Raw genomic sequence first — 16,347 nt, 5'->3', positions numbered from 1 at the left:
TGGTTTCACATACCTTGAATTTCCATGGTCTTGAAAATGCTGTGCTCTTAATTGCGATGCCACAAACAAGGATGACGCTACTGCCAGGAACTGGTTTCTCTCAGTCTCTGTTAACTGGTGTCCTGAGGGAAATCATAATGTTAACATCTTTCCTTCTGTATTACAGAACTGGTAGTCATTCAAACAAGCATTTTATCAAATGTCTATTATGGAGCTAGTGCTGTACCAGGGACTGGGCTGTGCCAGGGGAAAGGAGGGAGCAAGATTATTTAAATACAACAAAAACCCCTGTTCACCGCAAGCCTGTAGTCTAATTTGGGAAAGAAGATGTTAAACAGATGCACAGAACAAAACAATTATCAAAAAAAAAAAAAAAAAAACCTATTGACATAGATCTCTAGGAAAACCTGAGGGCTCCTCACAGGTGCTTCCGTTTATCAATGTTTATCAACCCCTACCCCAATTTTACTTCTAAGGAGAGAGAAGATACAGTGAGGAAAAGGCGTGTTGTCAGTCAAAGACAGTGACTGGGCCATGTTTTCTAATGTGAGGAATGAAAAGAAAATAAGTATGCGACTGTCTTGGCTCTAAAATCCCAGTCATCGTTTGAATCTCAGTTAACCAACCAACTGACCAACTAACCAACCAATTTTTTTCTCCCTCTCGAATTCACTCTTCTTACCATCATACAGCTGGACCTGGGGGCAGAGGCCTCACCTGACAACTAGGGGAAGGTGCCCTGGTCTGGCTGGGTGTGGCTCATGGGGGAATCTGCTCTATGCGCAGAAATTCCTCACGAAGTGTGAGAGTCAAGGCAGGATTGGCTGCTCCAGGGTCTCCCGGGGCTAACATACCCCTGTGAGTGCCCTGTAACCTCACCACAGTGTCTAACACCATTTATTTACCACAGTGCTGTACAAAGATGATAAGAGTCCATCAGATGCTACAGCACAGGCAATCTGCGTGCTGGGCCATTTGCACTAAGATGCTACTTGTACAATTAAAAACAGAAAAAAAAACCGATCAGGTAGTTATTTAAATTTATTAGAAAGAAATGAAGCAATTTCAACATTAAGTCTTAAAAAAGTATTCAAAATATAAACGAGACTAAAACTATTCACAATTAGAATATAAAAACCCAATAATCCATTTCTCCTTGAGACAAACCTAGAAGCTCCATAATATGAGATCGATCCAAACCCTCGATGGCTTAATAAACCACATTCCTACAGGCTTTGAAAAGTTCCTAATCATACCCAACCCTTCAGCAGTGATGGAAACATTCTACTTTGATTCTATTAAACTACCCTACATGAGGATTACAGAAATTTGGCTTGGTCTTCTCAAACACATACCATCTACAAGAGCAATTCTCAAAGTATGGCCTGGGGACGACAGGGAGTCCCCAAGAACCCTTTGGGAGTCTGCAAGGTCAAAACTATTTTCATAATAATGCTAGGATTTCTGTTTTTTCCCCCTTCTTGTTTTCTCAGGAGTATATGGTGGGGGTTCCCTGACCTAGGACATACAATGTGTGATGGTATCATTCCTCTGATGTCAACATATAATGGATTTATTATTGTTACTTTGAAAACAAATTAATAATTAATTTTAAAGCTCCTGAGTTTTAATTTATAATATGGAATTCTCCAGGCAAGAATACTGGATTGGGTTGCCATTTCCTTCTCCAGGGGGATCTTCCCGACCCAGGGATCAAACCCATGTCTCTTGCATCTCCTGCATTGGCAGGTCGGTTCCCTACGACCAGTGCCACCGGGGAAGCCCAATTTACAATACAGCAAATATATAACCACAAAGGCTCTTTGGAGTATGAAGAGGACCAGTGCTTCCCAAACCTCACTGTGCATCAGAATCACCTGGATTAAAGCTCAGATTTCCATGCTCTACCTGTGGAGTATGATTGGTAGCTAGCCTGAGGTGGGGCCCAGTAATCTTTATTTCTATTAATAACAAGCTCCAGAGTGATGCTGAAGTTACATGTCTCCTGATCTCATTTGAATAGAAGCTGTTTTCGACTCATCTTTATCAAACTGTGTAACACAAACCACTTAGTAGTAGCTCATGAAAGCAGTTTGTGGGTCAGACCAGCAATAAAACTTTTGAGAGCACTTTGCTCACACTATTATCCAGAGTGTGTGTATCCTAAGTCATGATGTAAAATACATTTATTACAGTGGTTAACAAAGTAGTCTCTTCTCTAGACACATCTGCACGTCATATATCACCAACAAAGGGGGGGGAGGCAAAACAAGGTATCATTAAGCTTTTAAATCACTTGGGTAGTAAGCCTTGTGAATCTAACTGGAATTACACAAAATCAGTGTACTAATCTGAGAAAGACCAGCATTCATAAATGCCAAATCTCCCAAACAATAACTGATTTTTCCTCATGTGTTCAGATTGTGTTTTTTGTTTTTTGACAAGATTTTACAGTTGTCTTCATAAAGGTTCTGTCTTCACTACTGCATTTTCTCTATAATCTTTCAAGATACTATAGTGAATATGAAAAGACTGTGAGTTTGTTTTTTTTTTTTCCATTTTTCTTTCAAGCTAGCTTCCTGCAGTAACCTGCAGGATACTGAATCAGTGTTTCATCTGGTCTAATAAATTACCAGCTACACCGACTCAGGCAATATTGAGAAAGGGAGGTTCCCAAGTAAAAATCTAATTCCATCACATCTCATAGGCAAACTGATACGACGCATAACAACTTTAACCCTTTTATTGATAGCAGAACAGATTTTCAAATTTTGCCAGTGATAAATATGCAATAAATTTGGTATAAGAGTGCTAAAAACTTCTTGACTTCTGCTACTCAACTGAATTTGTTTCTACAGTTTTTTAAAGAATCTCAAGTAATTTTAATAGAAAAGAGCTTCGAAGATCATCAACTCCATCCTCAGTGCAGTGTGGATGTCTCTTCTGCAGTGTGGGACACATGGTTATATATGACCCACAGAACTCCTCCAGGATAGGAAAATGAAAACTTCGTACAAGGATTTCTGAATCATCAGCCAGTTACTTCTCATACTGAGACTGCTTCTTTGTGACTTCCACCCATAGATCTGGACTTTTCCAATCTAAAGTAACATTGAATAATTCTATTCCCTCCTTCGCTTGTACATCACCAATCTAGACTGCAGTTAGACATCCTGTATTGCACTTAGTCACTCAGTGATGTCCAACTCTGCAACTCCACAGACAGCAGCCCACCAGGGTCCTCTGTCCATGGGGATTCTAAAGGCAAAAGTACTGGAGTGGATTGCCATGCCCTCCTCCACGGGGCAGTCCCAACCCAGGGATCGAACTCAGGTCTCCAGCACTGCAGGCAGATTCTTTACTATATGAGCCACCCAGGAAGCCCTTCAGTTCAGTTCAGTTCAGTCGCTCAGTCATGTCCGACTCCTTGCGACCCCATGAATTGCAGCACTCCAGGCCTCTCTGTCCATCACCAACTCCCGGAGTTTACTCAGACTCACATCCATCAAGTTGGTGATGCCATCCAGCCATCTCATCCTCAGTCGTCCCCTTCTTCTCCTGCCCCCAATCTCCCAGCATCAGTCATTTCCAATGAGTCAACTCTTCGCATGAGGTGGCCAAAGTACACGAGTTTCAGCTTTAGCATCATTCCTTCCAATGAAATCCCAGGGCTGATCTCCTTCAGAATGGACTGCTTGGATCTCCTTGGAGTCCAAGGGACTCTCAAGAGTCTTCTCCAACACCACAGTTTAAAAGCATCAATTCTTCGGCGCTCAGCCGTCTTCACAGTCCAACTCTCATACCCATACATGACCACAGGAAAAACCATAGCCTTGACTAGATGGACCTTTGTTGGCAAAGTAATATCTCTGCTTTTGAATATACTATCTAGGCTGGTCATAACTTTTCTTCCAAGGAGTAAGCGTCTTTTAATTTCATGGCTGCAATCACCATCTGCAGTGATTTTGGAGCCCCAAAAAATAAAGTCTGACACTGTTTCCACTGTTTCCCCATCTATTTCCCATGAAGTGATGGGACCAGATGCCATGATCTTCGTTTTCTGAATGTTGAGCTGTAAGCCAACTTTTTCGCTCTCTTCTTTCACTTTCATCAAGAGGCTTTTAGCTCCTCTTCACTTTCTGCCATAAGGGTGGTGTCATCTGCATATCTGAGGTTATTGATATTTCTCCCGGCAATCTTGATTCCAGCTTGTGTTTCTTCCAGTCCAGCGTTTCTCATGATGTACTCTGCATAGAAGTTAAATAAGCAGGGTGACAATATACAGCCTTGACGTACTCCTTTTCCTATTTGGAACCAGTCTGTTGTTCGATGTCCAGTTCTAACTGTTGCTTCCTGACCTGCATATAGGTTTCTCAAGAGGCAGGTCAGGTGGTCTGGGATTCCCATCTCTTTCAGAATTTTCCACAGTTTATTGTGATCCACACAGTCAAAGGCTTTGGCATAGTCAAGAAAGCAGAAATAGATGTTTTTCTGGAACTCTCTTGCTTTTTCCATGATCCAGCGGATGTTGGGAATTTGATCTCTGGTTCCTCTGCCTTTTCTAAAACCGGCTTGAACATCAGGAAGTTCACGGTTCACGTACTGCTCAAGCCTGGCTTGGAGAATTTCGAGCATTACTTTACTAGCATGTGAGATGAGTGCGATTGTGCGGTAGTTTGAGCATTCTTTGGCATTGCCTTTTTTTGGGACTGGAATAAAACTGACCTTTTCCAGTCCTGTGGCCACTGCTGAGTTTTCCAAATGTGCTGGCATAGAGTGCAGCACTTTCACAGCATCATAAACATCCTAAAACTTATTAAATAAAATAAATGTCCTGACCACTCTTGGGGTACTCTGGCCATGTCAAAAGAGGGATATTCAGGTCCAGAAAGACAATGTATCAGAGATACTATCATAACAAGAATACTTTATCCTTTATATTATACTCCTTAGATATAGAGGCACTGCAATATGTTTTAATATATGGAAGCCAATTTTGCTCTTTACTTTTCACATAATCTTCTTGGCTAGTCTCAGAAATCTATGATTACATATAAGCTTTAAAATGATTTATGTAGTAAGCCTTGTGAATCTAACTGGAACTACATAAAATCTGTGTATTAATCTGAGAAAGACCAGTTCCCAAAAATGCAGAGTCTCCCAAACAATAACTGATTTTTTTCGGATGTGTTCAGATTCTGTTTCTTGTTCCTTGACAAGATTTTACAGTTACAACTGTCTTCACAAAGGTTCTATGTCTTCCCCATTTCATCTTCTCTGCAGTCTTACAAAATACTACGGTTAATATGAAAAGGTTTGTTTTTTTCTATTTTCGTTTCAAGCTAGCTTCCACACTAGAGAGTCACTGACTTGGCATATTTTTCTTGTTGTACTCAGCCACCTTGCCAAATTAGCTTATTAAGTCTACAAGTTTTTATTAGTAAAACTAGGATCTCCTGGGTTTTCTAGGAATATAATAATACCTGGAGAAAAAAGTCTCTTTCAAAAATTATTTATACCAACTACTTCCTTTTTTCCATTTTTATCCTTTGTAACAGTGTTTAATAATAATAGTAATTTTATAGTCGACCTCATTTCATCCCTGATTCTAAGGGAAATGATTTCAGCATTTCATCACGTAAAATTATACTTTTTATTAGTTTTCAGTAAGGAGACTTTTAATCAAATTTAATTGGCTTACTTTTACTTTTATTAGAAATGTGTTATTAGAAAAGAGTTTCTTTACCAAGTGGCTACTGAATATATCAAATATCTTTCTCACATCTATTTTTTGGTAAGCAATCAGGAGTTTGCAAAGAGTCAGACACAACTGAGCAACGAACTTCCTTAACCTTCTGGGGGGATAATTTCAAAGCTGTAAGCCCTCAACAGTGTCAATGCTCTCCACTCCAGTGGTTACTGCAGGTCAAGCCCCTATTGCAGCACCTCTGAGGGCCTCTGTGAAGCCCCTGCTATTACCCACCCACCTAGCTTTAAGAAGATTCATCTGTGTTCTCCTAAGTGGTTTTGTTCTAACTGTCTGTGGTTGACACTTTCCTGGGGGTTCCATTTAAAGGCAGTGTGTATGAGACAGTGCTAACAGGGGTCCTGACCCTGAGCCATGTATGCTCTATGTGTGGGCTGTGGCTTGGCCGACCCTTGGCCTCATGGGTAGGGTAGTCTGGGGGTCATTTTGTTTGGGGGGAATCTTTAGGTAATCCCTTTAAGGGTTGGTTAGATTTCTCAGGGGTTTCCCTAGTGGCTCAGCAGCAAAGAATCCTCCTGCCAAGAGGGAGACTTGGGTCTCCTGGGTTCCATCTCTGGGTGGGGAAGATCCCCTGGAGGAGGCACGACAACCCACTCCAGTAGTCTTGCCTGGAGAATCCCATGGACAGAGGAGCCTGGTGGGCTGCAGTCCATGAGACAGCAAAGAATTGGACATGATTTAGCAACTAAACAACAGTAAGCAGTAAGATTTCTCTGGGATAGATATTCTACTAGTGTGCCTATAGCTATTTGCCTGCCAGCACTCTGGGAACCAAGTGGAGAACAGGGCTGGGGAGAGAAGCAATCACCGTATTATGCCCACTTTCACTTGATCCTCTACCTTCTCTGCCTGACGTCCCTCAGGGCATGTCCCTCAGAGTCACGTCTGACTCTTTGCAACACTATGGACTGTAGCCCACAAGGATCCTCTGTCCATGGGATGCTCCAGGCAAGAATACTGGAGTGGGTTGCCATCTCCTTCTCCAGGGGATCTTCCTGATCCAGGGATCAAACCCATGCCTTTATGTCTCCTGCACTGGGAGACGGGTTTTTTATCACTAGCGCCACCTAGGAAGCCCTCATTGTTCTCCACCGGGAAGAACCTCAAAGCCTTTGCCAGGGCGGAGAAGACAGTCACCCTGTAAGAGTGAGAGAGCCGATGCCTGCAGGTCTAAAACTGAGGACTGCCCGTCCTCGGGGATTCTTCTAGGTTCTTCCTCCCTCGCTGCGAAATCCTCTTCCTTTGAATGCAGATGGCTCTGTTTGCTTGTGATCATCAGGTCCAAGTGTAGGCAGTGGTTTGCCCCTGAAAGGTTAATAACCAGCTGGGATGCGGGAAGGAAAAGAGACCCAGTGAAGAGCACATGCTAATTCCCTGACTGTAAACACCTTCTCCAAGGCTTATTTCAAACCACCACCATCACATCAAAGGAGGAGGATCAGGAAGAGATACATGCAAAGTCTCCTGAGGCAGTATTGTGGCCCCAGCACCTGCAGGAGAGTCCTCAGAGAGAGTATTTAACGTTCTACACTCCCTCACCCTTGCAGACATCCTGGTCTCCCCAGATCACAACTGGTTTCCTTTTTCTCTGCTCTAAGACACTCAGTTTATATCTTGACCTTAGTGTTCTTTTTGTTCCGTCCTGTAGTGTAGTTAGTTCTTTACAGGTCTATTTCCCTAATGATATAACCACACTAAGGATGAGGAAAATATACTGTTTCTCTTTGATTTCCTTCTACTACATATACCAATTATTTATTGAATGATTTTAATGACTGAATTTTTAAAGGCGACACTTCAGTCATGTATTTAACACTTTTAAAGGTACAGAAATACATGATTAAATTCAGAGGGAAAAAAAGGGAAGTATAATTTAATGGCAGACTAGTGTTGAATCAAAGTTTTCTAAACATTCTGCAATTTTTCAGAAGAGAAAGATAATTCTAATAATTTCTAATAGAAATTAGGTATCTAATAATTTGATAGGGCTGGTGGTTCAAGTGCAGCAAGGCAGCAGAGAAATAAGAACAAAATTTCCATTTTAGGTGAAATGAAATGATATTTCTTAAAGTATCTTCTTCATTTTCCCTTTATTTCAAAGTCAAAATATCTACTCCTCCATTTTCCATTTACTTTTCAGAATCAAAGGAAAATACCTTTTCAACATCAGCATCTAATAAGTTGACATGACGAACAAATTCTGTGTATTCTATTTTTAAATTTTAGACACAATCTTTTCAAAGTTCAGCCTAAGAGTCTTTAGTAAGTAACACTGTCCTAGTCTATAAACAAACCTGGGATAATAAACATATATAATAGAAAATTTTAATGCAGTCATAAAATAGGCACTAGCCTATGAACAGTGTCTGGGGTAGCTGGACAGATGGGAAGCAGATGGGTAATCCCAAAGGGGCAAAATGACCCAGCCTCAAACATATGGATAAGATCCTGGATTAACTTCAGTTGCCACTTCCTGCTGTCTCTTTCAGGCACATATATCAAACAATCAAAGATGATACAGTTTAATATATTTAAGACCTCCTATGGAGAAAAATTGGGAAGAAGAGGTAGAATGATCTGAAGAAGGAAGAGGAGATATAGGAGCCACTCAGAGAAGAAAGAACCGACATGAAAACAATACAAAGGAACATAATAAGCGGCAGGCGTTCAGAATGGCAAACACAGGTGTGTACTTTTAAAGCAGTTCCGCGACAACACACAGCATACTCCGAAAATGTCTGTGATTTATGATTTATGAATTTCAATTCTAGCACAACAGAATGACTATTAAAACAGAACTTGAAAACTCTAAGTTTAATTTCCGGCTTTATTATGTCACTGATCATTTTGCTTTATCAGGCTTTCTGTGCTTTGGTTTCCTTATACATAAAATGAAGGCTGAATTAAAAACTGCTAAGGCCCTCTAACAACGTACAACAATTTAAAAACTATTATGCATAAGAAACAGAATTACAGTATCTCTGCTAATAATCCCATCCCAAAAAAAGAAGTGTAATATATTAAGCTTATTATAACAAACTACAGTGTTTGTTTGACTTTAAGAAAACTTCTGAGTTCTCTTGAGAATTTGGAACATTTTCAATTGCTGCTAAAGATATATCACAGAGTAACCAACTCCAATTAGAAATTTTAAATGTTCCATGGTAATGGGATATAACACCAAATATGCATAAACACATATATAAATGTGTAAATGTATACATAAATATCCATGTACACACACAATATTTTGATCTGTCATCTCCTCCTGCCTACTGTTTCATGTAAGCCAGGAGGACGCAAATGCACATGGAAATCCAAGTCCACTTCACAACTGACAACAACTTTGAATTAAAAGTTTAGACAGGACAAGAAGCCAAAACTTTAGGATCAAAACAAATTTGTAATCTGAATACACATACAGTTAATTCAAAATAGTCAAGGGGACACCTTCTCACCTACATTATGAGCACCATTCCTTTCATTAATTCAACAAATATTTATTTAGGGTCTGCTTTAGTTCTAGGGATACAATAAAAAGCAAAAACATAGGTGGCATTTGACTTCATGAAAACAAGAGATATTAATGAAATAATCACATAAGGAGAAAAGTGCAATCATGTTAAGGTTGTAATTTATGCTTCTAAAAATTCAAAAGTTCGGGAAAAAGAACATGATGACTTATTGGTCTTTGTTTCAAGTTCCAAAATAAAACACTTTATTTTTCTTGGTACTAATGATAAAGGCCTATAACACTAGAGTTCTGAAATAACAATCAAATCAGTAATCCCCAGTTAGTCTTACAAACACTCCATAATAAATTCCTTGGTAAGATATTGCTTTGTAAATGTATTTAATATCTCTACATGAAGCTGACCTGAATCTACATACAGCTCCTAAAATGAATGAGTCATTTTATATATTAAAACACTTTAAATGGATATGAAGAACACATAACAATTGTGAGAGAAGATCTAATCTTCATATGTACCCAAGTTGATTAGAAACATATGGACAGCTTTCTGGCCTTCACTTGAACATTTCTAGTAAGTCTCAAGTAAGTGCTGTCAGCATCTTAATACCGTGTTAACCATGTTTTTGATGCTCACTCAAGGGTTTTCTCTGACTCTCACTTGATGAGTAACTTTTGCTACCTGGAAACACTCATGGGTAACCCTGCAGTGCTAAGTTTCACAGTCCATTCATTACTTTACTCAAAACTCAATTTTCAGAATAAAACCTTCATCTTCTTGACCATCTCCATTTTCATTAATAGGAATAGCACCTGGTAGTCTGAAATGTTCAGTGCTCATTTTCATAAAGATGCAGTGTTAACATTAAAGAAGAGATCCCATATAATTCTTATCAGCAGGGAATACAAATCTGTATTGGCTTTCAGAAACACAACATTCCACAAACTAGCTGAATTTCTCACTTAAAAAAATTATAGACCATTACACATTCATGAGTCACTCATGAATACTGAAAATCATGAATGTCAATAGCCTAGGATACTCTAAGTATTAATATATTAGTATCAAGCACAACATAGGCGAAAAGCCCTAATTTTAGAAGAGAAGAAAACATCCATTGTAATAAAGTATAAAAATAATAACTTTAATACACTAAAATATTTCAATATATACAAACCTTTAAAGCCATCAGGATATACATCAGAAAGAAATTTAGTGTTGATGTTTCCTTCTATAAAGCGTGAGTTGATTATCACCTCTCGAAGCAATGCGATATTATGTGTAACACCTAAAAATAAAATAATAGATGGAATTGAAAATCAATGAGTCAGTTAAAAATATAATTCCTAATCCCATTCACCATTGCAATGGAAAGAATAAAATACTTAGGAATATATCTACCTAAAGAAACTAAAGACCTATATATAGAAAACTATCAAACACTGGTGAAAGAAATCAAAGAGGACACTAATAGATGGAAAATATACCATGTTCATGGATCGGAAGAATCAATATAGTGAAAATAAGTATACTACCTAAAGCAATCTAGATTCAATGCAATCCCTATCAAGCTACCAATGGTATTTTTCACAGAGCTAGAACAGCAGCAGCAGCAGCAGAACAAATAATTTCACAATTTGTATGGAAATACAAAAAACCTCAAATAGCCAAAGCAATCTTGACAAATAAGAATGGAACTGGAGGAAATCAACCTGCCTGACTTCAGGCTCTACTACAAAGCCACAGTCATCAAGACAGGATGGTACTGGAACAAAGACAGAAATATAGATCAATGGAACAAAATAGAAAGCCCAGAGATAAATCCATGCACCTATGGACACCTTATCTTTGACAAAGGAGGCAAGAATATACAATGGATTAAAGATAATCTCTTTAACAACTGGTGCTGGGAAAACTGGTCAACCACTTGTAAAAGAATGAAACTAGAACACTTTCTAACATCATACACAAAAATAAACTCAAAATGGATTAAAGATCTAAATGTAAGACCAGAAACTATAAAACTCCCAGAAGAAAACATAGGCAAAACACTCTCAGACATAAATCACAGCAGGATCCTCTATGGCCCACCTCCCAGAATATTGGAAATAAAAGCAAAAAATAAACAAATGGGATCTAACTAAACTTAAAAGCTTCTGCACAACAAAGAAAACTATAAGCAAGGTGAAAAGACAGCCTTCAGAATGGGAGAAAATAATAGCAAATGAAGCAACTGACAAACAACTAATCTCAAAAATATACAAGCAACTCCTGCCGCTCAATTCCAGAAAAATAAACGACCCAATCAAAATATGGGCTAAAGAACTAAACAGACATTTCTCCAAAGAAGACATACGGATGGCTAACAAACACATGAAAAGATGCTCAACATCACTTATTATCAGAGAAATGCAAATCAAAACCACAATGAGGTACCACTTCATGCCAGTCAGAATGGCTGCGATCCAAAAGTCTACAAGCAATTAATGCTGGAGAGGGTGTGGAGAAAAGGGAACCCTCTTACACTGTTGGTGGGAATGCAAAGTAGTACAGCCACTATGGAGAACAGTGTGGAGATTCCTTAAAAAACTGGAAATAGAACTGCCTTATGACCCAGAAATCCCACTGCTGGGCATACACACTGAGAAAACCAGAAATGAAAGAGACATGTGTACCCCAGTGTTCATCGGAGCACTGTTTATAATAGCCAGGACATGGAAGCAACCTAGATGTCCATCAGCAGATGAATGGATAAGAAAGCTGGAGTATTACTCAGCCATTAAAAAGAATACACTTGAATCAGTTCTAATGAGGTGGATGAAACTGGAGCCTATTATACAGAGTGAAGTAAGCCAGAAAGAAAAACGCCAATACAGTATACTAACACATATATATGGAATTTAGAAAGATGGCAATGATGACCCTGTATGCAAGACAGCAAAAGAGACCCAGATGTATCGAACAGTTTTGGACTCTGTGGGAGAGGGAGAGGGTGGGATGATTTGGGAGAATGGCATTGAAACAATGTATAATATCATATAAGAAACAAATCGCCAGTCCAGGTTCGATGCAGGATACAGGATGCTTGGGGCTGGTGCGCTGGGATGACCCACAGGGATGGTACGGGGAGGGAGGTGGGAGGGGGGTTCACAATTGGGAACACATGTACACCCATGGTGGATTCATGTTGATGTATGGCAAAACCAATACAATATTGTAAAGTAATTAGCCTCCAATTAAAGTAAATAAATTTAAATTAAATATATATATAATTCTTATGATATGCATAAATGTATTATTAATGTCCTATGACCTAACAAAAACCATGCAAAATTACTTATCTCCTTGATTTGAAGTGATAACAAAAAATCTGAACTTGAGGCAGCAATAAAACACGAAATGTAGACTCAAGAACCCTATGATGGCCATGTCAATTTAATGGGGACATCAATGTCTTTTCAGTAAATGGTAGAACCACTAGATATGCATTTGGGAAAAACAGAAGATGAACCTCAACCCTAACTCACAGGATACATAAAAATTAACTCAAATTGGGTCACAAGCCTAAAACTATAAGACTTACAAAAGGAAATAAAGGAGAAAAATCTTGAGGTAGGGAACAGATTCTTAGACAGTATACAAAACCCATGAACCATAAAAAAAAAGTATACCAACAAATCATACTCCATCAAAATTTAAAAGTCTGCTCTTCAAAGGATTTAGTTAAGAAAATGAAACAGCAAACTACAGAGAGAGAAAATATTCACAACATATATTTCAAATAAGAAACTTGTAACTGGACTATATAAAGAACAATTACAACAATATGATGATGAACAAACCAGGCTTTAAAAAAAGAGGCAAGGTCACATACACCAACTATACTGAAAATGGAAAACCAACACAAACCTATCCTATAGCACATGGAACTCTGCTCAATGTTATATGCCAGTCTGGATGGGAGTGGGGAGAATGGATACAATGTATATATATGGCTGGGTCCCTTCACTATACACCTGAAACTACCACAACATTGTTAATTGGTTATACCTCAATACAAAGTGTTTTTGGTGTTAAAAAACAATGTTTTGTTTAAATAAGCAAAAGATATAAGCAGGCATTTCAAAAAATATATACAAATGGCCAGCAAGTACAAGATGTTCAACACTGTCAAAAAAATATATGGAAATATACCCAAATACCAATTTAAGTGGTTGAAAGTTAAAATATAATACTAAGTGTCAATAGATATGTGGTACAAGTGGAACATCACACTCTGTGATGGTGGGCATGGGGAAAGAAATTGGTATATTTTGGTTTACTTCCACTTTGGACTGTATGAAGGTTTCTTTAAAAGTTAAACATATACTCATCATATAATTCAGATAATTCACTCCTAATTATTTACACAAGTTAAAATAAAAACATATGCCTATACAAATACTGACACACAGATATTAACAGCTTTATTTGCAAAGTGAAAAACTGGAAACAGTCTAAATAACCCATCAATAAAGAATGAATTAACAAAATGTGGTTTGTTCATACAATGAAATTCCGCTTGACTATAAAAAGAATCCAAAATCACTGCAGACGGTGACTGCAGCCATGAAATTAAAAGACATTTGCTCCTTGGAAGAAAAGCTAGGACCAACCTAGACAGCATATTAAAACACAAACATTACTTAGCCAACAAAAGTCTGACTAGTCAAAGCTATGGTTTTTCCAGTAGTCATGTATGCATGTGAGAGTTGGACTGTGAAGAAAGCTGAGCACCAAAGAACTGATGCTTTTGAATTGTGTTGTTGGAGAAGCTCCTGAGAGTCTCTTGGACTGCAGGGAGATCCATCCCAAAGGAAATCAGTTTTGAATGTTAACTGGAAGGACTGATGCTGCAGCTGAAACTCGAATATTTTGGCCACTGGATGTGAAGAGCTGGCTAATTTGAAAAGACCCTGATGCTGGGAAAGATGGAAGGCAGAAGGAGAAGACCACAGAGGAAGAGATGGTTGGATGGTATCACTGACTCGATGGACATGAGTTTCAGCAAGCTCTAGGAGTTGGTGATAGACAGGGAGGCCTAGTGTGGTGCAGTCCATGGGGTCACAAAGGGTCGGACACAACTGAACTGATAAGAAGAAGTGAATCTCCTCATATACACAACAAGGATGAATCTCAAAATTATTATGCTGAATTAAAGAAAGAAGCAAGACCAAAAATAATGCATATTAAATGCAACCTACAGGAAGCATTAGGACAGGGTCAGAGAGAGGGTGGACTGCAAAGGCCATGAGGAAACTTTGGGAGATGATAGAAATGTTCAGTCTTTTGCTTATGGTGATGGCTTCACAGGTCTATACATACGTCAAAACTCACCAAATTGAATGCTTTAAATATGAGTAGTTGATTATATGTCAACTATCCTTCAAAATAAGTAAGAGAAGAAAGGAGAGAGTTGGAGGGATGGGAAAGGTGGAGGACAGAGAGGACAAAGAGAAGAAAAAACCTGATGATCAAGAAGGAAAAATTGAGCTCAGGACACAATGACTGCTTCAAAGGGAAGGAAATGGCAACTCACTCCAGCATTCTTGCCTAGAACTCCCATCAACAGAGGAGCCTGGCAGACTGCAGTCCATGGGTTTTCAAAAGAGCTGGACACGACGTGGCGACTAAACAAACAACAACACAATGACTACTCCAAAGTGAAGTTAAAATAGGGTAACCCCTATGGAGGGACATGAATGGCACAAGGAGGAATACATGATACAGAAGAGTTTATGAAGGAGGTTTATTACAAAAATATTAAGTAGGAATAAAAGGCAGAGTGAAGAGGCATCTTAAAACCAGCTATTAGGGAAAGCAGGTATTAGATCAGGCGTCCACTAGAAGGGCAATTGCAGTATATTATAGAGTTGAAGTAAACAAAGAGGTTTGTTAATTCCTTTCAATTCTTTAACCCACTGAATAGTTACAATTTCTACTACTATGCTTCTAACAAACCTAGAAAGCCTGATTCTGTTCTGGCTATTCAAGCCTTACAGAATCGTTCCCTATACAATAAATACAAAGTAGGCAAAGAATAGCTCAGGTTCAAGTACTTAATTGACCTCTCACTCTGAGTAAGCTATTTAAACTCTCAAAGTTTTAATGTCCTCATTTGTGAAATGGTGATAAATAACAAAGCCTATTTAGGCATCAAGATTGCCAGGAGAAATATCAATAACCTCAGATATGCAGATGACACCACCCTTATGGCAGAAAGTGAAGAGGAACTGAAAACCCTCTTGATGAAAGTGAAAGAGGAGAGTGAAAAAGTTGGCTTAAAGCTCAACATTCAGAAAACAAAGATCATGGCATCTGGTCCCATCAATTCATGGCAAATAGATGGGGAAACAGTATCAGACTTTATTTTGGGGGGCTCCAAAATCACTGCAGATGGTGATTGCAGCGATGAAACTAAAAGACGCTTACTTCTTGGAAGGAAAGTTATGACCAAACCACAAAGTATATTAAAAAGCAGAGACAGGTCCGTCTAGTCAAGGCTATGGTTTTTCCAGTGGTCATGTATGGATGTGAGAGTTGGACTGTGAAGAAAGCTGAGCACCGAAGAATTGATGCTTTTGAACTGTGGTGTTGGAGAAGACTCTTGGGAGTCCTTTGGATTGCAAGGAGATCCAACCAATCCATTCTAAAGGAGATCAGTCCTGGGTGTTCTTTGGAAGGAATGATGCCAAAGCTGAAACTCCAGTACTTTGACCACCTCATGAGACCCTGATGCTGGGAGGGATTGGGGGTAGGAGGAGAAGGGGACGACAGAAGATGAGATGGCTGGATGGTATCACTGACTCGATGGACGTGAATCTGAGTGAACTCCGGCAATTGATGATGGACAGGGAGGCCTGGCATGCTGCAATTCATGGGGTCGCAAAGAGTAGGAAACGACTGAGTGACTGAACTGAACTGTATGACTGCCATGAGGTACAAATGAAATAATGTTTACCACAATGTAGGGCACTCAAAAAAGACTATTATTGTGCTCATCATTATCCTTCTATATGAGAATAAATATAGAGCAGAAGACAACATGTAATTAATAAACAACAGACA

At 38.9% G+C, this 16,347-nt stretch overlaps 1 protein-coding gene across 2 annotated transcripts in view; it reads right to left on the bottom strand.

Annotated features, from left to right (window-relative positions):
* PCCA (propionyl-CoA carboxylase subunit alpha) overlaps window positions 1-16,347 on the bottom strand; it is a 378,551-nt gene that overhangs the window by 149,837 nt on the left and 212,367 nt on the right. For both annotated transcript variants that reach the window (XM_015098256.3, XM_060394658.1), the window contains exons 17-18: window positions 10,418-10,528; window positions 14-122 (exon numbers count right to left, since the gene is read on the bottom strand). In XM_015098256.3, coding sequence (XP_014953742.2) covers window positions 14-122; window positions 10,418-10,528 — 220 coding nt within the window. The remainder of the gene's footprint in view (window positions 1-13; window positions 123-10,417; window positions 10,529-16,347) is intronic.

The sequence above is a fragment of the Ovis aries genome, chromosome 10, assembly GCF_016772045.2.
Source record: "Ovis aries strain OAR_USU_Benz2616 breed Rambouillet chromosome 10, ARS-UI_Ramb_v3.0, whole genome shotgun sequence".
NCBI classification, from domain to species: Eukaryota; Metazoa; Chordata; class Mammalia; order Artiodactyla; family Bovidae; genus Ovis; species Ovis aries.
Note: the sequence above shows the minus strand (reverse complement) of the source record. Positions and strands in the feature narration are given on the sequence as shown.